This window comes from Cryptomeria japonica, chromosome 11, assembly GCF_030272615.1.
Source record: "Cryptomeria japonica chromosome 11, Sugi_1.0, whole genome shotgun sequence".
Taxonomy (NCBI): Eukaryota; Viridiplantae; Streptophyta; class Pinopsida; order Cupressales; family Cupressaceae; genus Cryptomeria; species Cryptomeria japonica.
The window spans coordinates 711636109-711659811 of record NC_081415.1 but is presented as its reverse complement, the minus strand read 5'-3'; the positions used below and the strand labels follow the sequence as shown (position 1 = coordinate 711659811).

Below are 23703 nucleotides of genomic sequence, written 5' to 3'. Positions count from 1 at the left end.
AACTGCTACTCAAATGATATTGTCTCCCTAGCCAATTTGTCCTCAATAGCCACTCGCGCTGCCCTCTCGGCATCCAACACCTGGGTACGCTAAGCTAAGTCTCACGCTACTACTGCCTCCAACCTGGTCGTCAGCTCCTCCCGGGCCCTCTGTGCATCCACCAAGGCAACCTCACGTCCAGTCGAGACATACTCTGAGTTCCTCAAAGCATACCATTCATGCCTGGAAGTGGCCACAACCTTCTGGCACAAAGGCTAGGAGATGCCTCAAGTCCTCCATCACACTCCCCAAAGGCTGATAACTCAACTGAATAACTCCCTGGTGTCGTACAACTTCGCGTTCTTACAATGCCTTCCCTCAAACTCTGTTTGTTCGCAACCTCCAAATTCGTCTCCCTCTATGGCTTATGGCTTCCTTGCCAATGCTTAGCTTCAGGCTTCTTTCTCACAGTACGGAACAACCCCAACACTTACCATGACTTCTCTGATGCCTTTGCCCAACTCCATCTGATTTTTCAATCTGGTCGTCGTTTTTTTTTTCACGTGCCATCACCACCGTTTATCCCTGCCGTGCCGTGGTATTTTCCTTTCACCCTCTTTTAAACCGCCGCCGCCATGCTCCTTCAGGCCTACGGACTATAATGTCCCCAGCCCGTACAGAGGTTATCTGACGTACGATGGAGTGGTCTGTCGTACGGTGGAGTGAACCTATACGGTGGCTGAGCCGTACGGCGACTGGGGTCACCCGAAGCTTGGTGTCGTACGGTGATGAATACCCGTCGAGTTCCGCCCTTAGATGCCAGTGACCTTCGTCGACTGTGGTGCACCGTACGGTTTCCCACCGCACGGTGGTCGACCGTGGTGGTTCCACTGTACGGTGTCCCACCACATGGTGGTCGACCGTGGTGGTTCCACCGTACGATGGTCCCACCACCACTTGCAAAAAATATATATTTATACATTTATTTTATTTTTTATTTTTTTCAATTTATTTTCCTAATCTAATTGGCCAGAGAGTCTTTGGCTCAGGTCCCGTGCCTCTGGGATCACCCTTCATCCTTCTCGGTTTGCCTCGCCCGAGAGTCTCCCGCTTTGGTCCTGTGCCTCTCGAGTCGCCTGCTCAGCCTCTCGGGTCCCCCTTCGATCTCTTGGGTGTCCTTCCAACCTCTTGGGTCCCCTGCGTGCTTCTCGTGGTAGGGTTTCAATTTGGACCCGTTGATGGCAAGTCTATTTTCAATGGCCATCTGAAGACCTGGAACCATAAATTCTACAGGGGCCACAGTCTCCTTCCCGTACATAAGAAGAAGAAGAAGAAGAAGAAAGATTTTGAAGGCTGCGGCCTTCCACACAGGGTTCCAACCGTTGCCGACAAGAATGATCTTGGGATTATCTATGTCACCGAGGTTTGGGGCGTCTCCCTTCCAATATTCTCTGTATTCCGGCAGGTACACCTCCTCTGTTACTTGCTCTGGTTCCTCTACTTCGAGCCTGTAGCTCTAGAACATTTCGTGATCCTCCATCTACTAGTGGAAGAGCTCGTTCAATGACCCTGTCTAATCCTCGGAACACTCTCCTAGTTTGAGAATCCCTTCGTCGTTGGGCTCCCTACAACCCCATCCTTCGTTCCTCGGGTCGCCTTCTTCTTCACCCTCCGATTTTGAAGATGATGCTAGTTCCTCACTAACCAACTGCGTCCCAAGGTCTATGATAAACTTCCTTCCTCCATTCTCCATAGACAGAGTGTTCTTCTTCCAATTGTGGGTGGCCTTGGCTGCCACCAGCCACCCTCTCCCTACGATTGCATCATACCCTTTTTTCTTTAGTGGGATTACCACGAAGTCCAGTATGAAGAGTTGCGCCCCGATGGTAACTTGCTGGCCCATCAGTGTCTCGATGGGTTTGATTCCATGTTGATCTGCTCCCAACAGATTGAACGCAGGTGGCCATAGCGTCGGCTTCCCCAGCTTCCGCCAGGTTTCTTCTGGAAGAACATTCACTCCCGATCCACCATTGACGATGGTATCGGTTAGAATGGTGCCAAGTACACCCATCTCCACAATGGTCAGGTTCCACTATTAACTGCCAGTAACCTAGGGTCTATTGTAGACCCCCCAGGAACATCTGTGCGGTGGTTGGTATTGGTGCGTGGTTGGGAGAGATTATTCAGCAAAGTCGTTCGTAATTGAGGCATCGTCTGGAGGAGATCGTGTACCTTCACAGGCACCTCCAGTTTTAAAATTTGATTTAGTATAGCCTCCTCCGCCTCCGATCAGCTAGAAGTACCGGTCGTACCCTTCGCCTTTGCCCTCTCTCGTATCTCTTTCTCAATTTCTTCCCGTGCTTCCCGTACCCTTCGCTTCTCCGTCTCCGGGTCTGGGCATGTTGCTTGTCTGACTTGGGTGCGGGTTACGACCAGCATTTCCTCTTCTTTGGTTTCCTCGATATTGAGCAAGTTGACGCCGGACTTCGGGCAAGTGGTGTCTTCGTGGTCTCTCGGTCCACACCATTTGCAAAAAAATTGTGTGGCCTCTCCCTTCGGGCAATCTCGAGCGAAGTGCCCCCACTAGTTGCACGCTCTGCATTGTATCATCGGTCGGCCTTTGGAGTCGTATTGGATTTGGCTCCTTGTATTGTTATTGTTGTTATTGTTGTTTCGTGTTCCCCACCGGTTATCTCGGTAGCCTCCCAATGTTGCATTGTTGTTAGCCTGGGAGCTACCGGTACCGCCCAATGTAGTTGGTTGTTCCTGCGTAAGCAATACTTGTTGGTTTCGTGTTTTCATGTTGTAGGGGCATTCCCTGGAGGGATGCCCCATCAACTGGCATATATCACAATAGGCCTTCTTTGGGCAGGAGCCTTTCGTGTGGCCGTCCGTCTTACATTCCGTGCACCAAAGCTCCCCTTCGTCGGTCTTGCTCGGACCTCCCTTCATAACCTTCAGCTCTTTCATCATCCTCAACATGTCCTTCCGCAGGCCTCGCACCTTATTGCCGGACTCGCCATCGCTGTTGCTTCCCTCAGAAGAGTCATCATCCTCGGACGAGCTATCCTTCTTTTTCTTCTTGGATGTCTTGGTCTCGCTCTTGAGATCCATCGCTCTATTATATCAATATGCATCTTCGTACGAGGTTGGTGGAACAATTTTCATCTTCTTCCGGAGGGAGTGTTTCAATCCCTCCACGAACCATCTCTTTTTCAACCCATCCACTAGTTGACTCTCCATTTTCCCCAACAGTTCCTTGAGCTGCCGACTATAGGCTCGGACCTTCTCGTTCTTGTTCTGCTTTGTGCCATAGATTTCGGCTACTATTTCATTGTCGTCTCTGAGGAGGCGGAACTCTATCTCGAACTCCTTCAGGTTGGGCCATGTGTCGACTTTGGCCTTATCCATATCGGAGTACCAGTCGATGGCCACTCCCCTTAAGGTTGTTGGAAATTGTGTTACCCATTCGTCCTGGTTGATAACATCATTTGCTGACGATATAGTTTCGCAAGTGCGGCAATGGCGGACAAGACCTTCCTTCCTGTCGCCGTTGAACTTCGACAGCTTCTGCTTACTTGCCATCCCACCATTGGTTCTCGCTCCTCCACTGCCTTGTGTGCTTGTACCTGGTGATCCTCCGCCTCCACCTCCTGCACCTGACCCTCCACTCATGGGTCCTCCGGAGAAGGTTGTTGACCCCGAACCGAACAAATTGCCTCCCATATGGTACCCTTGTGCTCTCCCGACACCTTCAGCCGTACCGTCACCTTCGATCGTCTCCCTCCGGTTGTCCTCCGAAATAGACAAGTTCTTTAGTAGGTCTCTGGTAGCATCGATCGGGTTTAGACTTCACCTTGTTTGTTCCACCAACTCTTCACGACTTCTTACCCTACGATGGTATTCTGGCGAACTGTAGAGTTCTTCTTCGGCAACCTACGTGACTCCTTCTAGGTTCCCTTCGGGCAACCTATTGATGTGTATTTTGTACACGACCAAACACAGAATAAAATACCCAGAGGTATCTTATCCTCTCTTGAATAAAGTCTCCAAATGCTGAAGATGTCACGAAAAGGATCAATAGGGATGACTTCAAGGTTCTTTGTTGTAGGATCTCTACGTGTGGATAAGCACCAATGGTCGTTGTGTATGCTGTTTCTTCAAGGGGTACGTACTTTCAAAGAAAGCTTGTCCGTGTTACTTTCTTTCCAAATGCAGGAACAGGATTTTCCTAACACTAACGGATTTTCAAAAAATGTCAAAAGATAAGGGTTTCAAGGAAGGAATACTTGAACTAATCCTAAGGATGACTCAATGAAGACTAGACTTGATAAGATTCTACCAATTTCAGTATCGCCAAGAAATTACAACTCTACTGGAATTGATGCGATCTTCTAAGGGGATTCAATAACTTTCAACTCATCGAGGATATAGATACTATCATAGAGATACATATCAATACTCCCAAGAATGATTGAATTCTTAATCAATCTCGATGTTTCCAGTTGACCACACAAGGCGTCCTCACAATCAGTAAGCAGCTAGTGGTTTGGAATGTGAATCTTATCAAAGATCAAGCACAACAATTCGTCCTTCAAACTTAAAATTTAAATGCTATTTCAACTGAGAGTGATTCAAGAAGATAAACAATCATGAAGATAGCCACAAGTATTGCAATAAAACACCATAACTTCAATATTTTATTGATCTCATAGCCAAATGGACAACAATTGTTCAGAATTCTTTCTTCACTACTCAATCCTGGTACAACAATAACTTTCTAACTTTCTTCTCTCTAAGCTCTCTCTCTTTTCTAACCTTTCTAACTCTTTAAAATGAAATGAGTGAGGGCATATATAGCATCCTCAAATACAATGAATGGCCTGGATCAAAAGAAGATCAACAGCTGAGATTTTGACACCTAAACCCTAATTAGGGTTTGTTACAAAAAAGTCCCCATTTAGATAAACATTACTAATCCATAGCCAATAAAGAATTGGCACAAATACCGAGGAGACAGACCGATAGGAATTAAGTTGCCACATCATCCTATAACAACTTTTCATCTAGAATTTTGTTCCCTTTCCTATGCTCTTTCTTAGCATATTCAATGAATCCGGACACAATTCCCTCAATCTCAGAAATGGGAATCTCAGGAAGATTCTTCATTCGTTCTTCCAGGTGAAGGACTTGATCAAAAGCAGTGAGAAGAGTCGTCTCCCATCCAGGTTCGAGTTCTTTGGTCTTCTCAATCAGGAACATAGTAGTGTACATTTGATCTCGTTGTTTATCTGTGATGATGTTCTCCTTCTTGCAAAAGATGACCTTGATTCTATCCCCCAACTCTTGGATGTCCACATCTGTCTCGATCTCGATCCGCCTGTCAAGAATGGTACACAACACCTCAAACACCTTATCTTGAATTGGATGAATGATGCCTTCAACTGGGCTGCATCTGGTGTTGACGTCTTCAAAAAGCACTTCCTTCATCTAGAGCAGAGTTGACCGCTGTAGGAGGCTATTGGTTCCTCCATCCATTATCTTTTCTTGTGCCAGAATCTGTCTTGGTGTTTCTCTTATCACTTGTAACACTGGGATGATAACATCTCTAGTGTGAATGAATGCAGCTACAGTTATCATTAGATTATGGATAATCTCAAGGACCTGGATAGCTCGATGAACTGTCTTCATCATTCTTGTTGCAAATTCCAAGGCTACCTTGTGAGATTCATCAATCCAAGAACTCATAAGTTGTACTAAGCTCTTCACCCTTTCTGTTTCACCTACTGATTCAAGAGGGAGTGCATGTAAAGGAGATACTGCAGGATCCTGACGTCTCAAGGGCTGATTAGGATGACTAAAATAGTTCCTCCAAGCACTGACCTCTCTCTCAAGCTTCTTATTCTTTTCCATTTCTTCTTTAAGTTTGTCTTTAAGTGCTTCAAATGAATCGGTTGCTTCTTCCATTGCTTGCTCGGAGGTAAGTGGACCAAGGTCAAATGTTTCTAAATCATACTCTTTTGCAAGAATCTCATCCTCATATTTGTCCACCACTGGTGTAGCCACCTGCACTTTCCTGGATCCTGTCTCATCTCTAAGTACCTTAGACATCCTTGTGGCCTTTTTCTTCTCCATTACTTCATGAGAATTTCCTATAAGGCTTTCCAAGTCAAACACATCTTCTTCTTCTTCAACCACAACTACCCTTGTTAGTCTCTCTTTCAGCCAATCAGGAATGGCAGATCTTGTTTCCCTCACTTGTATTTCTTTAGGTAGAGGTCTATCTTCCCGGAAAGGAGATGTTACTTCATCATCATTCTTTTCTTCATGTTGCTCATTAGCACCAACTTGGGGAGATTGACTTGATGAATGCTGAGGTGTCTGTCCTTTCTCCTATTTATCATTACGTACCATGGATTCCATAGACTCATCAATTTCATATACTATCTGCCCCTGATCTTCCCCTTGACTTGCTTCCTTTTCATGCCTAGAAGATGTGCTTGGTGGGCGATCAGGATTCATTTTCTGCTTCTTCTTGGACGGTTCTCTCTTCTCAGGTCCTTCTTTCCTCTTTGAGCCTTTGGAATGAGAAGTATTCTCACTCACACTTGCTTCTCCTTCTTCTGGTCTTGCCTCCAAAGTGAACGTCATAGATACATTCTGCTCCTTCAACTTTTGATGCTATACATCCACCCATCTGCGCGTGCAGGATAAAACGGGAGCCATCAAAGCTCTCAAGTCTAAAACCTCGGGCTCATTCCAGTCTATCTTTACTTCTTTGTCTTCCTTCTCATAGGATGACTAGAGGTATCTACCATTATCTTGGGCTTGATCGGCTACTCTATAAACTTTGCATTTCCTGATGAGATCTAAGGGTAGCCTGGAATGCATCTTTCTTTTGACTTCTAAATCGCCTGGGACATTCATCCAAAAATCCTCCACCTGAAACTTGTGCTTGTACTTCTTGCCGACTGTCTCCTCCATATAACCATGAGGGTCAAAATTCTCTCTCGAGGCAAAGGATGTGAATGAGTATAGAGATAATTCCTTTTCTGCATCTTCCACGGCTTGAGTGTTAGGACACACTTCGACTGAATTCCCTAGTATGATGGGCATGGGAATTCCATTTCCATGCTTATGTCTAGATGCCTTCGCATAAGCTGCCAACTGTCTAGTCACCTCAAGTAGTACTATCCTATCTGTTGGATATCTTGGCAACATGTAGGGAGGTGAAGGACACCTATGAACTCTGATGTATGTGAATTTTTGAAACTGAATGAACTATGCACCATGCTTCTTCACAAGCTCTTGTGCATCCAGAGACAGTCGATTGTGAATCCCACCTTGCAATATCCTGGTAATGTTCATCGTGAAGGTGTCATTGACTAACTTGTAGTCACTTCTAGGCGGATGATGCAGTTGAACATAAGAATCACAAACTCTTATTTCTCCGGGTCCTCTTCCAATCACTCCTTTGTGAGGTAGCCCTGCATACTCCAAACTCCTGACCAAGGCATATATAACATATGAGCTCATGTGGAATGATTTGGTGGGTCTTAGCCTTCTCAACTGTACGTCCAGACAATTGCTAATGATTCTGGCCCAATGAAGCATTCCTTTTCCTTGGACTATCACTTGTATGAAGAAGAACATCCACTTGTCGAAGAAGAAGGCTTGAGAAGCACCTGTAACTCGATTGAGCAAAGTTATCAAGTCCCTGTATTCCTCCTGGAAGTCAATCCTATGTGGTGTATTGGGAATCTTGTTCAGGCGAGGCCGACTTTTGAGCAACCAATTCTTATTGATGAAGTTCAAATAAGACTCAGGATCATCTTCATAGATCGACCTTGCTCCTTCCAAGCTCTTGTAGATCATGTCTTTATGGTCTAGAAGATGAAGAGCTTCGCCTATAGCTTCCTCTGAAAGGTAGGCTAAGATGTTCCCGTCCTTGGTTACGATCGTCCTTGATTGTGAGTCATAGTGGCGGGCACACTCGATCATCAACTCATGACACTTGACTGCGGGAGGGAAACCTGCAGCCTTGATGATGCCACTCTCAATTATCCTCCTCGCAACAGGGGATGGCTTGCCAATGTAGGGGACCTCTCGAAACTTCTTCACATTGAAGTTTCCTAAGTTGGTGTCTCCGATATTATTCCACTTGGACACAATCCTGGTCTCCAATTCGTCGCTCCTCTAATCTTCCTTGATGAGAGCCTACCGACTAGTAGATCCTCTAGTTTTGGGGGTCGTCATTTGATGCCTACACAAAAATTTAAAATTAGTCTTTAAGCATCATACCTTAAAGCATAGAATTTAAGACCTTTCAAGGGAATAATTCAAAACATTAATTTGAGAATGACAAATCCAAGAATTATAAACTTTCAAATTAATTATGAATGGAAATTAGATTTTTCAAGACTTAGACTTTAAAAGATTGCTATGAAATCAAAATAAGTCTTGAATGATAACTTCAAAAATTTGATTCCTCATACCTCCTTCTTTGAAAGCTTAACTATGAACCTTGGAAAATGGAAGAAAGACGATCAGATCTTGCTGGATAAGGATTGGATTTTGGTCTCCCTTTGGATGAATTATGTCTTGATTAACCTTCAAAAGAAGTTCGCCTTCCACTAACCTCCAACCACTTGGCAAATTCAGGAAATTTAGCCTCCAACTTAGTAAGAAATTCGCCTCCAATCTGCTAGATTTCGCTCCTCCAATCTGCTCCTCGAAATCGCATTTAGAACAATGAATGAATGATTTGCATTTTGAAACAATACTTCTCTCTTATATAGGGCGCTCACCCTAATTAACCATGAGGCCGACCTAACAAATTAGCAATAAAATAAGATAAAATCCCTTTTAGAAGGAGGCCGACTTGCTTGTAGAAGCAAATAAATGGATTTTGAGCGCTCACCTATAATTTTTTTATTTTAAAATTAATTTCAAGGCTTGAAAGGTGTTCTTTCTTATTTGTTTTAAGGCTTAAAATTAATTGATCCAATTGCAAATGCCTTAATTCATGCGAATTTCATTTAACTTCTTGAATTTGGCAAATTTAGAGGATATTTGTGAATATTAAGTTTTGATTGAGGCTTAATGAAGCTTCCTTTCTCCCTTAGGCATTGAAATGTCCAAAGTGATGAAGGTCTAGATTATTTCAAGACTTGTTTGAACCTCTCACCTACACTTACTCACTTCATGAGTCAAAAACTTCACAACTTATTTTTGCAAATTTCCATGGCTTTGTCTTCACAATCTTGCAATTTGCCTTAGACTTAATCAAACGAGGTTGAATGATAGGTTTTTTGATAATTTCGCCCTCGACCCTTTGGAAGGGTCAGGAGCGATTTTTCCAATTAGGTCTTGAATACCTCATTCCCTTCACTCCAAAATCTCCCGGAAGGCGAGTTCATGTTTGTTTTGCCCTAATCAAAATCTTGTATTTCAATTTTTAGTCTTTCACATGAGGAAATTAGGTGAAAATGTGAATTTCGCCCTAGACCCTCTGGAAGGGTCAAGAGCGATTTTTACATTTTAGGCCCAAATTCACCTTAATTTGATCATTAACCTCTTTCAAGGCAATCTCCAGGGTATATTTATCTCCATCACTGAGTTGGCTCATCAAAACTTTGAAGGAAATATTGCATTTTTGGCAATTTCACTTTGGACCCTTTGGAAGGGTCAGGAGCGAAATTCTCTCCTAAGCTCAAAATTCTTACTTTTGAAGGCCCAAAACCTCTTCAAAGCATTCCAAATAGGTTCTTTCATTGTAGTCCAGGCCTAGTCTCACTCAAATCTGGAAGAAAAAGGTGATTTTAGGGTTTTTCGCCCTGGACCCTTTGGAAGGGTCAGGAGCGATTTTTCTTGCTTGGGCTTACTCCTCCATCATCTTGTCTCCAATCCACCCCTCAAGGCTAGGCAATCGTCTTCTTCATTCACTCCACCCAAGCTTGGTTTGTTCTTGCAAGGCAAAATAGGGGATTTTGAGATTTCCGCCCTAGACCCTCTGGAAGGGTCAGGAGCAATTTTCTTCTTCTGACCTAGAATCATCATTTTTTGGAACAAACATCCACTCAAAGGTGGTCTCAAAGGCCTTTTCTACCTTGGTCTAGTCTTGCCTTAGCACAAACTTGAAAGGAACATGTTGGTTTTAGGATTTTCACCCTGGACCCTCTGGAAGGGTCAGGAGTGATTTTTAGGTTTTAGGGCAATTCCTTCATCCTTTCAACTTCAAATCATTTCCAAGGCATAGAACATCATGTCTTACTCCTCTTTGAGTCTTGAGAACCAAAATCTTATCTTGAACTGCAAGGAAAATAGCAGTGTTCCACGGATGTTGGGGACGGGGAGACGGGGGGACGCAGGGATGGGGGGACAAAGGGAAAAAGTTTCGGGGATGGGTTTCGAGGTCGGGGGGACTTGGGCCTGGGAGGGGGAAACGTGTTTCCGTGGAACACTGGAAAATAGGAGGATTTGGAAATTTCGCCCTGGACCCTTTGGAAGGGTCAGGAGCGAATTTCCCTCTTGGCTTCAAAATTTGCATTCTTGGCAATTCAATTCCACTTCAAGGCAATTCAAATGCCTTCTCACACCCATGTCTAAGCTTAGCTTTGCCCAAAATTTGGAAGAAAGGATAGTTTTGAGGATTTTCACTCTGGACCCTTTGGAAGGGTCAGGAGCGAAAATCATGTTCTAGGCTTAATTGCTTCCTCTTGACAATCTCAATCATCTTCAAAAGGCATAACACACTTCCTCACACCCATTCAAGCCATAAAAACTAAAAAGTTGTCTTGACCTTGCAAGAAAATAGGTGTTTTTAGGAATTTCGCTCTGGACCCTTTGGAAGGGTCAGGAGCGAAATTCACCATTTGGCTCAATTCCTTCACTTTTTGATGATTTCTTGCAACCTCAAGTCACTCCCAGGGGCAATTCCTTCTATGTTTCACCTTATCCCATACTTAACTTAGCAAAATTTGATAGCAAAAAGTGATTTTGAGAAAATTCGCTCTGGGCCCTTTGGAAGGGTTAGGAGCGAATTTCTCAATCTTGACCAAAATCCTTCATTTTTTCTCCTTGAAACTTCTTTGCCAAGTGGGATATCATGTTTCATCATGCTAGGATTAAGCTTTCATATCCAAGAAAGGCTAAAAAATGTGTTTATAAGGAATTTCGCTCTGAACCCTTTGGAAGGGTCAGGAGCGAAATTGCCTTTCCTGGCCAGAATCCTTCATTTTCATCACTTCTAAATATGCCCAAGGGTTTCAACATGCTCATTATTCCTTTCATCATGCCTTTGACACATCAATTTGACCAAACAAGACAAGAAATACCTCCTATAGAGATTTTTGCAATTTTTCATTTTAGGCCTATTCCATCATCATTCCAAATTGAATTCACATCTCAAAGGAAGAAAACACTACTCCTCTCTCATCCATGCCATAAAAATCAAAACTTGACTTGATTTTGCAAGAAAAATAGATTATTGAAGAATTTTCGCCCTAGACCCTTTGGAAGGGTCAGGAGCGAAAATTCTCCTTTTAGGCAAAATCCTTCATTCTTCCAAGTCAAAACAACCTCAATAGGTAAAAGCAAGTTATTCTCGTTTCATTCATGCCAAAATCTTGACCTTTTTCATTGCAAAATAAGAGCATTTGGGAATTTCGCTCTGGACTCTTTGGAAGGGTCAGGAGCGAAATTCACCATTTTGTCCAAAGTTCTCCATTTTTTCATGCTTCCAAATCTCAAGGATGTCCAATCTTTCTCCCATGATACCCTGCACATCACAATTTAGCCAAAGTTAGTGAGAAATAAGCTCAAATAAGATTTTTGCTCTGGACCCTTTGGAAGGGTCAGGAGCGAAATCTCCATTCCAAGCCAAATTGCTCAATTTTCATGTTTCAAACCACCTCATAAGGCAAAGTTAGGTCATTTTCTAAGCTAGGAACAAGATTGCAAGTCTATCCAAGGCAAGAAATAGGGTTTAGGATGAAATTCGCTCTGGACCCTTTGGAAGGATCAGGAGCGAAAATCCTCTTTCAGGCATCATCTTGCTCTTCAAAAATCAATCAAATCCCTCTCCAGGCAAGAACATATCAATTCACCTCCAAACATGCCCTAGAAAGCATCACTTAGTCAAAAATGAGGAGAAAAAGAGGTTTACAATGATTTTCGCCCTGGACCCTCTGGAAGGGTCAGGAGCGAAATTGACATTTTCAAACTAGATGTTACCTTGACTCGCTTCATCCCCCATCAAACTTGATCAAACCAACTCCTTTTCTTCACTGGCTCTACTCAACTGACTTAGACGGGAAACAAACAGGATCCTGACAAGAAAACCTTCTTTCAATCTAGACCTAACCTGAGACCTATTCTCCCTATCCTCTGATCTAACCAACTTGACTCCCCTAAAAGGCGTGCTTCATTATAGCAATCTTGAGGCTTCAAGCAGACGACTAACAACCTCCCAAAACAAGACTAGACTTAGCTTGAAAGAAACCCTAAAATGAGCTTCCAAGGTTTAGCCCTAATCTAGCCAGCCCAAGCAGATCACTCACTCACTCAAAACCCTAAAAAGCAGAGAGAAAAACAAGCAAAGAGAAAGCAAAACCCAAAGCAAAAAGAGGGGGTCCCCATTCTAATGGGGCGATGTGTGAAATGGTCACAACATCTGGCGACACCACTGAGAATGTTTGCGAACATTTGAAAATCAATCCATCCTAAAGAATACTCAGAAAATCTCCCTCAATAAAACGAGTTAAATAGCACTTACAAGAAGAGATTTTCATATCGAGACAAAGTATTAAGTCCATAGTTATCCATGTGTGTGCAATGAGTTAATTCCCCTCAACAAGACAATCATTATCTCCAGGTTCCCCTGTGACTAGCTACGTAGTTTATCTGAACTTCAAAAGCATCCTGGATAGAGCCTCGCTGCCATTCAGACATCCATAGTCCCGACGAGGTTATCGCCGCAAGCTCACGAACATTGCTCCATTGCCAGCCAGGCATCCGTAGCCAATTTTGATATTTCATTTTCAGCTCATTTTTTCTTTCTTGATTTTTCCTTTCATTTTCTCACTTTTTTTTTTTTTGATATTGCCTTTTCATTCTGTCAATTCTTTTGGCTCGTAAGCAGTGAAGCTTAATAGGGTTTGAGGATTGCGGTGGCGCTGAAGCCAGATTTTAGATTTTTCACCGATCACAGCTTAGCCTGAAAACCATAACGACTCAGAGATTATAACTATGAAAAGATATAATAAGTAAAGGACAATAATATCTAAGTCCAATAAGCCAATCTTACTTCATTGCAAATACGGCCTGACTCAAAATTATATCAAGAAAAACTTCTTTGTGTTTCTAAAAGACTTCATAATTGTCCAAATGAAACAAACAATCTAGTGGGGGTCAGAGTGCTTCATCACAAAATCGCCCATTTTCAAATGGATACCCCTCAAAACAAACCAACCAACCTAACCTAAGACACAAAAACCACCAAAACCAAGACCCAAAAAACAAAACGAAGGACAAACCTAAAACAAACCAAACCAAACAAAACCAAAATGAAAGAAACTAGACTAACTATGTACAAAGGCAGACCTCCTGAACTTTAGGACTGGAAGTAATGCTTGAGATACCTCCCATTGATAGGCAATGGGACGTCCTCTCCAATTAAGGTCTTTAGTTTGAAGGCATTTTCTCCTAGAATCTCAGAGATTTGATAAGGGCCTTTCCATAGTCTATCAAATTTATCATGCTCTCCCTTTTTTTCGTGTGCTTTATCCCAATATAAGACAAGGTCTAAGATCCGAAACGCCTTGGTTCTAGCTTGTCGATCGAACCATCTTTTAACAATTCCCTGATGCTTTGCAAAATTTTCCAGTGCTTGATCTCTCTTTTCCTCAAGATTCAATAGTTGCGTTAATCAGGCTTGGACAACGTCGGTGTCTTCCATGTATTCTTGGATAAATCTCAAGGTCGGGATCCTAAGTTGCATAGGGAATACCGGGTCTTGACCATAAACTAGGAAATAAGGCGAAATCCCTAATGCGTTCTTGGTCCTGATCCTATCTGCCCAAAGGGCAAATCTCAGTTGGGTATGCCATTCTCTTGGACTTCTCTCCAACAATTTCTTGATCACACTGAGTAGGTTTTTGTTTGTTGACTCAGCTAACCCATTACCCTGAGGGTAATAATTAGACGAAAATTTAAGGGTTATCCCATACTCAAAAGCCCAATTTGAAAATCTCAATGATGTGAAGGCTGAACCATTGTCGCAAACCAATGCATAAGGACACCCAAATCTTGTAATAATGTTTTCCTCAAGGAATTTAATTACGGCCTCAATAGTGCATACCTTGAGAGCTTGAGCCTCTGACCATCTAGTACAATAATCGGTAGCAATGATGATATAACTGTGTTGCGCCGAGGATGCGGGGTTGATGACACCAATAAAATCCATTCCCCATTTTGCAAATGGTCTTGCTTCGATCACTGGATTCAATGGCATGGCAGGATTCTTTTCTCTGAAAGCGGCGACTTGGCAAGTGTGACAAGTCTTGACATGATCAAATGTATCTTTGAATAGTGTGGGCCAGTAATATCCTTCCCTCAGGATTTGATGAGCTGTAGCCAGGTTAGCACCATGTCCTGTCCCAAATTTGGAGTGAAAATGTTCAATTATTTGTTTGGCTTCTTCTTTGCCAACACACCTTAGATATATTCCCTCATGATTCCTGCGATATAGGACGGATCCTTGAAGTATATAATGCCGACACTTTATCCTCAATGCTCTTTTCTGAGTGGGTGTCATATGAGCAAGGCATTTGTGGTTGAGCAGGTAAGTCACAATTTCCTTGTACCATTCATCTGGGGTGACATCATCCAATTCATAAACTTGCTGGATTAACCCGGGCCCGTCGACTGCCAGTGTCTGAGCTAAACCCTGCCCTCGAACAAGTTTCATAGGCTGGATTTCAATATCAGATTCTTGAATAATGGCGACCCACTTGCCTCTTCTCTCCCCTAGTTCATTTTGCATGAGGAGGGTTTTTACAGCTGCATCTGGTACAATTGCATAGATTTTGGCTCTTAAGAGGTAATGTCTAAATTTTTTAATGGCTTTGACCAATGCATATGCCTGTTTTTCAATATTGGGATATCTGAGTTCCGCATCTTTCAACGGGGTACTCGTGAATGCAATTGGGTTCTCGTTCCTCTCTTCACTCCTCTGGGTAAGAATAGCTACACAAGTGTATTCAGAGGCAAATGAATATAGGTAGAAGGGCTTCATATAATCAGGACTAATCAGTACTGGTGCTTCTGCGATTGCCGACTTTATCTCGTCAAATGCTCTCTTGGCCTGTGTCGACCATTCTATTTTTGCGTCCTCCTTCAACATCTCATTCAAAGGCCTGACTATTTCGGCAAACCCTGTGATGAATTTTCTGACAAAATTGATCTTGCCGAAGAATGATTTGAGTTCCTTCTTACTGGCTGGCAAGTTGATGGTTGATATAGCCTTCACTCTATCAGGATCAATAGAGATTCCTTTCTCTGAAATGACATGTCCCAGCAGCTTTCCTTCCGTCACCCCAAATATGCATTTCTTAGGATTGAGAGAAACGCCGTATCTTTTGCACCTTTGGAAGACTTTTCTTAGATCATCCACATGATCTTCCCTTTTCCTAGAGAAAACTGTGATATCGTCCATGTATATGATGATGCATTTCCCAATTAAGTCTCTGAAAGCGATATCCATGGCTCTCTGAAAGGTGGCCCCAGCATTGATAAGCCCAAAAGGCATCCTTTTGTATGCAAATGTTCCCCACTTGGTAGTGAAAGCGGTCTTCAGTCGATCTTCAGGTTCAACCAATACTTGATTATAACCTGAATATCCATCCAGAAACGACATCATCTGCGACCCGTTGACAATCTGTAAAACTTCATCCAGCGATGGCAATGGATAATTATCCTTTTCTGAGGCTCGGTTGAGATTTCTGAAATCGACACACAATCTGATCTCTCCATTCTTTTTCCTGACAGGAACCAGGTTGGCGACCCACGTCGAATGTCTTACTGGAAAGATAATTTTGGCTGAGAGCAACTTCTTAACCTCTTGATATATTAAAGGTTCCAGTAAAGGATTGACCGGCCTTTGTCTCTGTCTAAAAGGTTTGCTTCCTGGCTTCAAAGGGATTGTGTGAGTGATGATTGCAGTATCATAAGTCTTGAGATCTTCATAGCTCCAAGCGATGACATCTGGGAAATCTCTTACATTTTTCAAGATACCATTTCTTTCTTGTGAAGTGCAGACCTTCCTAATGAACACATTCTTAACTTGTCTATCATCACCAACATTGACTGTGTCGCACGCATTTCCCTCCATGCTATGGCTTTTCATCTCTCTCAATTTGTCGGGATCAAAGATTCTTTCTAGCTCCACCATTCCTTTTGGAATAGTGTTTGTTTTCAAATTCAAAACCCCTTCTGCATCCAATTTTGCTCCCTCAATTTCTTCTTCATCAATGATTTGGGCTAAGAAGACATCCGTGTTGGTCAAGAAATCCAATATGTGCTTGTCATCTACAAAGACTTGAAAGTTGGTGATGTTATCTGGGACTGAAGGTACTAAGTTCAGCTCTACTGTGAACTTCTTCAATCCTTCCATTGTTAATGGTATCAAAGAGCTGGCGGCTTGTGCAAGAGAATTGGCCACTTGATTCTAATGTCTGTATATGGACTTGATATTGAAGGCCTCAAAACTTTCAATGAGATCCCAAACTCGATTCCGGTATCTAGTCAACCTTTTGTCGTGGCACACATACTGCCTTCTGATTTGTTTTATTACTATTTCTGAATCTCCATATACCTGCAGTATTTTAGCTTTCTTTCTGATAGCTAGCAATAACCCATGAATCAAGGATTCATATTCAGCCACATTGTTGGTGCAAGGGAATTTTAGCCTATGGGCGGCAAGGTAGGTTTCTCCTGACGAACTGATTAATTTGAAGCCAGCTCCAGATCCTTGCTTGGATTTAGATCCATCGAACCTTAATGTCCATATTGAATTCCCTTGGTCTTCTGACTCTTGGACCTCTTGGCTTTCCACTGATGTGTCAGATAGAGTTTCATCTTCTGAAGAACTTTCAACTTCTGGGTTTTCAATTTCTTCTACAATCAATGTCGGTGGGACCCTCTTGTATACTTGTTCTAATGCAGTCTGGCACAAAGCATGGGATAATTCTGAATGGACGGCATTATGTATCCTACACCAGTTGGGGAGGAGCAGATCTCGGACAGACACCAAGTTGCCAAGTTGCATACTTTGTTGCACATTCTTGTGGACAAATTTTCTACACGAAGGGATGCGACCAACCATCGCGTCCAACTGCCCTTCGGAAAGACTAACTGGCTGCCGAAACCCACAATTACCAACAACATAACATAATGATTAATCCCAACAACACGCCACTCCATGATGGATGCCTAACACCTGCCATATGGAACCAAGGGGGATATGGTATTCTGCCCTTGGGCCTAGGAGGGATGATTTCTTGGACACCCTATCCAACTAGTGGACTAAAGGAATTGATTAGTAACTGACTTACAAACTGACTTTATATTATAATCTGATCTCATCTAGGAAATATAATAATCTGATCATATTCAACAAATATAATTCTAAGTCATTAATATAGCAGATTTTATATCATTTATAATAATTCATATTTCAGTTCAAGTATTATTTCATGTGTGTTCTCTAATTTTGTTGCAGGAAAACAATATACAGAGGTACACCTATAAAACCCAATTACTTATTCATAGATTTGGCCAAATTTGGGTTAAATTAAAGCGCAACTAATTAGGGGACATTACAATTATCATCAAAGTCCTAACTAGAATATGAGAATTGCTTACTTCTCCAAAAAAATAACTTCATCAGTCTGAAGGAAAACAAAAATAATTACCAAGTGTACGACGACCTTGAGGATCTTCATCCTTAAAAGCCTGCACACTAACCTGTCAATGTCCCAAAGAGAAATGGCATTATGATTAAAGTGATCACTAGCACTAGAGAAGAAAGAACAATGTGCACAAATCCCCAATTTATCGAAGGAAATATTTCTTGCAGAATAGGCCTTCTTTACTAACTGCTTAAAAATTATTCCAACTTCAAGCTTCTCCAATCCATTTCTGGAATGATATGGCTTGACAGAGTGAAAAATCAAGTACAAAGCATGTAGGACCAGAAGTCTTTAATAGCCTCTTCAAAATAAAAAGATTTAATTGATGTTTCTGATTTCCCATAAATATAAGATGGATAATTTTGGGAATTCTTTGATTGAAAAGAAACATAAAAGCTCTTTGTACCTTCCATAGAGATCCTGCATAGAAAACTTCAGGTGAATGCTTTGCTGAACTATCACCTAGCATGTGAACGTCTTCAAATTCCACCCTACAAATGGGAAGATCACAAATATAAAATTCAGAAGCACTTAAAAAATTGAACTTTTGAAAATGCAATCCTACATTTTTGTGTATTCATCAAGCAGATCATCTAGTGGGTATAAAGATATACATATGCAAGTCACTATAGAAGTCCCACTGCAAAAAAATTACTTTCCAAAAACTGTGAAATCATGATTCTTAATCTTGGCAAAGCAGGAAATCAAAGGATTACACAAATAAACCTTCTTTGAGAACAGAAAGAAAGGAGGAAATTATTTAATGGTTCTGGCAGAGTCCAGAAATGGGGTTTGTTTAGAAACTGAGAGAATGGGACAAATTTTAAGTATGCATGTAATTTCACCAATACTGCCAATCAGTTGACTTTGGGTACATGATGTTTTCCAAAGGGAGAGACATCACTAGCTTGGCATCCACAGCTAATTGTGCCTCAATTATGTACATAAAGGTACATATTCCTTTATACATGCATACTCCATCACCTCCACTGCTCTTATCCATACTCTTTTCTCTCTTACTCTATTGATATTCATACACTAAAGGAACATGCACACTAATCAAACAAAATTTGAGCATCAGTTTTTTAATAGCAAGCTATTTTATGGTTTTAACCATTTATTGAGTAATAGTTAAACCAAAAAAGATATCTTTAAAAAAATCATTTAAGACATTGAAATGAGAACAATAAAGTGCAATATTGCCTCCGATGCAAATCAGAGCTTGAGCATATCCCATACAACTTCTCGAGTGCTTATACTTCTGTTGTGACCATTTCACACATCGCCCCATTTGAAATGGGGACCCCCTCTTTTTGCTCGTTTTTCGCTCGCCTTTCGTTTCGTTTTTAGGGTTTTGTTAGTTTGTCAGTTGTCTGGATTTAGGGTCAAGCCTTAGGGTTTTGATTACTGTCTTTTTAGGCCAGAATCCAGTTAGTTTTGAGAGCTTTTTGAGCTTCCTTTCGTAGGATGCAAATTTTGAATGAAATGATTTCGCCAAAATGGTCTATTTTCAATTGGAATTTTGAAGTGCAAAGTCTAAATTTGTCTAAGTGTTGATGATGAAATGTGAATTTTGTCCAATTGAGTAATTTTGACCAAATTTTGACCTTTTTGATTTTTGATCCCGGGCATTGGAAATGAATTGTTTTTGCCTTGTGAAGTGATTAAACTTGTAAAATCATGATATTTTGGCCTGTAGGAGCAAAATCGCTCCTGTCCCTCAGTGAAGGACCGGAGCTCGTTTTCAAATATCTTACTGTCCCTGCAGGGTCAAGATAAATTTCGAATTGGAAGTAATGAAAAAAGGCATGATCTTTCCATTGAATATAAATTGAAGAATTTCACGAACACGGAAATGCCTCAGGGAAGAAAATCGCTCCTGTCCCTCAGTGAAGGACCGGAGCTTAAAATCAAATATTACTTTGTCCTTGCAGGATTTTAACAACTTGACAATTTGAAGAGGTCCAAGGAGATGCATTTTATCAAATGAATATAACTTGAAGTGCCGTCGTGAAGGAGAATGACCCAAGATGTAAAAATCGCTCCTGTCCCTCGGTCAGGGACCAGGGCGAAGTTCTTTGTAGCTCCCGTCCCTCTCCCAGGGACCAGAGCAAAATCCTTCATAGGACATGTACTGGACGAAGATCAAGCAAGTTTTAAGTTTGAAGGCAAGGAAGGGGATGAATTGAACCCGTTGAAGACAAATTGAAGATTATGAAACGTCAACAAGGGACCTAAATGGCCAAGTTCGCTCTTGTCCCTCAGGCAGGGACTAGAGCGATTTTTGTCTTAGACAAATTTCTTGCCAAGTTGCAATGGATTCCAAGGCATGGATGAGTGGAAAGGTACATTACGAATCCGTTGAAGATAATTTTTGAAGGTGATAAAGTGAGATGAAGCCCACAAGAGCAAGATCGCTCCTGTCCCTCTCCAAGGGACCAAGGCGATGTAATGAGTATGTTGCCTTTTCTTCAAGTTCAAAACACTCCAAGTATCGGATACATGGTGGCAAGAGCATTTCAAAGCGTCCCAATAAAGGACGAAGTATCCAAAGTCGCCTATGTTGAAGGAATTACATCAAGACACCTAATTCGCTCCTGTCCCTCAGGAAGAGACCAGAGCGATATTTCCATAAAGGCATAGATTTCAAAAGTTAAACAAGTATCAAGTGATTAAGAAGGATCAAGGGACTTCATCTTACATTATGAAAGCGATGGCAAGTGGATGGAAACAAAGACAAGCTCAAAATCTTAAAGTTCTCTCCTGTCCCTCTCCAAGGGACCAGAGCGATATCTATTATATTTGCCAATTCATGTAAAATTCATGCCGAGTCAAGGTTTTGTAGGATCACACAAGGTCTAAGACGTCTTAACAAGGTGATATGCAAAGGTGTCGAACGTCAAAGTATACCAATTTGAATAAGAAAGTTATATCGCTCCTGTCCTTTGGACAAGGACCAAAGCGATTTTTATTAAAACACTCATATTCCTTTAAAATCAAGGCAAGACAAGGATGGGCAAGATCGAGGACGCCATTTGAAAGATGATGATCGAAGTACAAAGGTTGAAAGGTGGCAAATTCTAGCTAGAGCTTCAAGATCGCTCCTGTCCCTCTCCAAGGGACCAGGGCGATATTCCTCTAAACATCAAAGTGTCTTGTAGAATTCAAGTGAAACGAAAGGGGAGTGAAAGAATAACATGGTTTGTCCCTCACAATGAAGGTTGAAGTTCGAAGTTACAAAGATCAAGAAGAAACTATGAAGTTCGCTCCTATCCCTCTCCAAGGGACCAAGGCGATATTTGCTAAAGCACTTATCATCCTTCGAAGATCATGACAAAACAAACTTGCAAAGGGTTCAAAACATTGTTTGAAGGATAACGAATGAGGAATTGATATCAAGAACGAAGAATCTCACGTAAAAGAATAGGGATCGCTCCTGTCCCTCTCCAAGGGACCAGGGCGATAATGGTCATCAGATGCATTTATTCGCACAAGCAAGTCAATTAAGATCGAAGGACCCAAGGAAAATGCCAAATCCAACGTAGAGATGAAGACTTTGAACGTCAAAAGTGCAAGGATCGAGACAAAGTTGATGGATCGCTCCTGTCCCTCAGTTAGGGACCAGGGCGATGAGGTTTGCACTTTTTATCTTTAAAATTTTGGCGCTCAAACAAATATTTTTGAATTTATTTAAATGCTAAAAATCGATAATTTTTGAAAATTCAATTTAAATGGCATTTAAAATTTGCGCTTGGTATTAATTAATTGTTTTTGCCTTGTAAGAAAATCGAATTAATTAATTTATAAACGAAGGCACTTAATAATTAATTATTAATTTAATAAAAAATCAAACGGAGCACTTGTTTTATGGAAGTCGGCTTTGTTATTTGTTTAAAAAATCGTTTTAAATTGCCTTATTAATTACCAAGTCGGCCTTAAGGTGAATATGGTGTGAGCGCTATAAAGGGAGGGTGAAAATCTTCATTTTCATATTATCATTTTTTGCCATTTGACATGCGATTTGGAAGACAAAGGGAGAAGTGCGAAATTGTGTTCAAGTGCGAATTGTATTCAAGGTGGTGCGAAGTATTAACCAAAGGCATTAACATCAATCCAAGGCGCTACGAACTTGAAGCTTCATTTTGTGCGAACTTGCCAAGGACGTCAAAGACATTGGAATATCTCGTCAAGGACATTCCAAAGGTGGTGAAATTGATATTTTGAAGAAAAGATCACGTTGAAGACCATTTAATATCAATTTTGCCTAGGCGATTTTATTCATTTTGCATTCTAGAGTTAGCTCTCAAATAAGGTATGGCGATTTGGTTTTATTGTTTTAATTTTAAACGTTGATCGTCATAGCTTAAATTTTGAAATTTTGAATTTTGAATTCCTGCCTCGATCGTTTTTAGGAAATGATAACTCGTTTCCTAAAATTCATTCTCTAATCCATGTTATATATTGCAAGATCTAGTTTCTCATTATGAAATGTTGTGTAGGTATGGCGACCCCGAAGGCGGGAGCATCCACCAGTCGTTCAGCACTCATGAAAGAAGATCAGAAGACCGAAGAAGTAGAGACCAAGATCGTGTCGAAATGGAGCAACATTGGAGATACCAACTTGGGCAACTTCAGCACGAAGAAGTTTCGAGAGGTCCCTTACATTGGCAAGCCATCAACTGTCGTCCGGAGAATAATCGAGAGTGGCATCATTAAGGCGGCCGGCTTTCCTCCAGCAGTTCAGTGCCATGAGTTGATGATCGAGTGTGCTCGTCATTATGATCCACAGTCCAGAACGATCGTGTCCAATGAGGGAAACACTTTGGCGTACCTTTCAGAGGAAGCTATAAGTGAAGCTTCCCATCTTCCAGAGCACAGGGACATGATATACAAGAGCATAGAAGGAGCCAGGTCTATGTACGAAGATGATCCAGATGCTTGTCTAAGCATTATCAACAAGAACTGGTTACTCAAGAGCCGTCCCCGTCTAAGCAAGATCCCGAACACACCGCACAGGATTGATTTCCAGGAGGAGTACAGAGATTTGATCACCATGCTCAACCGAGTTACAGGAGCCCCTCACGCCTTCTATTTTGAGAAGTGGATGTTTTACTTCATCCAGGTGATCGTTCAAGGGAAAGGTACTATACATTGGGCTAGGATGATTAGCCATTGCTTGGACGTACAATTGAGGAGACTCAAGGCTAACAAGTCCTTCCACATGAGTTCATACGTCATCTATGCCTTAATCAGGAATTTTGAGTACGCAAGACTACCTCACAGAGGAGTGATTGGAAGAGGACCCGGCGAGGTCAGAGCTTGTGATTCCTATGCCTACTTGCATCATCCGCCAGGAAGTAACTTCAAGTTAATCAATGATACCTTCACGATGAACATCACAAGGACGTTGCAAGGAGGAATTCACAACAAATTATCTCAGGATGCATAGGAATTAATCAAGAGGTACGGTGCTTGGTTTATTCAGTTTCCCAAGTTCACTTATATTAGAGTGCATGGATGTCCTTTACCTCCATACATGTTGCCGAGATATCCGACAGACAGAATTGTGTCACTTGAAGTAACAAGACAGTTGGCAGCATATGCGAAGGCATTCAGACACAGACATGGGAATGGAGTTCCAGTACCTATCATTTTGGGCAATTCAGTTGAGGTATGTCCTAATGCTTTAGCTATGGATGACACAGAGAAGGAGTTAGCCTTGTATTCTTTTTCATCTTTTGCTTTGCGAGAAAGC

The 23703-nt window shown here is 41.8% G+C and overlaps 1 protein-coding gene across 4 annotated transcripts in view; it reads right to left on the bottom strand.

The window, feature by feature from the left end:
- Window positions 1–23703, bottom strand: part of LOC131061329 (uncharacterized) — a 145544-nt gene that overhangs the window by 8260 nt on the left and 113581 nt on the right. For all 4 annotated transcript variants that reach the window (XM_057994969.2, XM_057994972.2, XM_057994970.2 and 1 more), the window contains 2 exons: window positions 18355–18439; window positions 17952–18003 (listed from right to left, as the gene is read on the bottom strand). In XM_057994969.2, the coding sequence (XP_057850952.1) occupies window positions 17952–18003; window positions 18355–18439 (137 nt within the window). The remainder of the gene's footprint in view (window positions 1–17951; window positions 18004–18354; window positions 18440–23703) is intronic.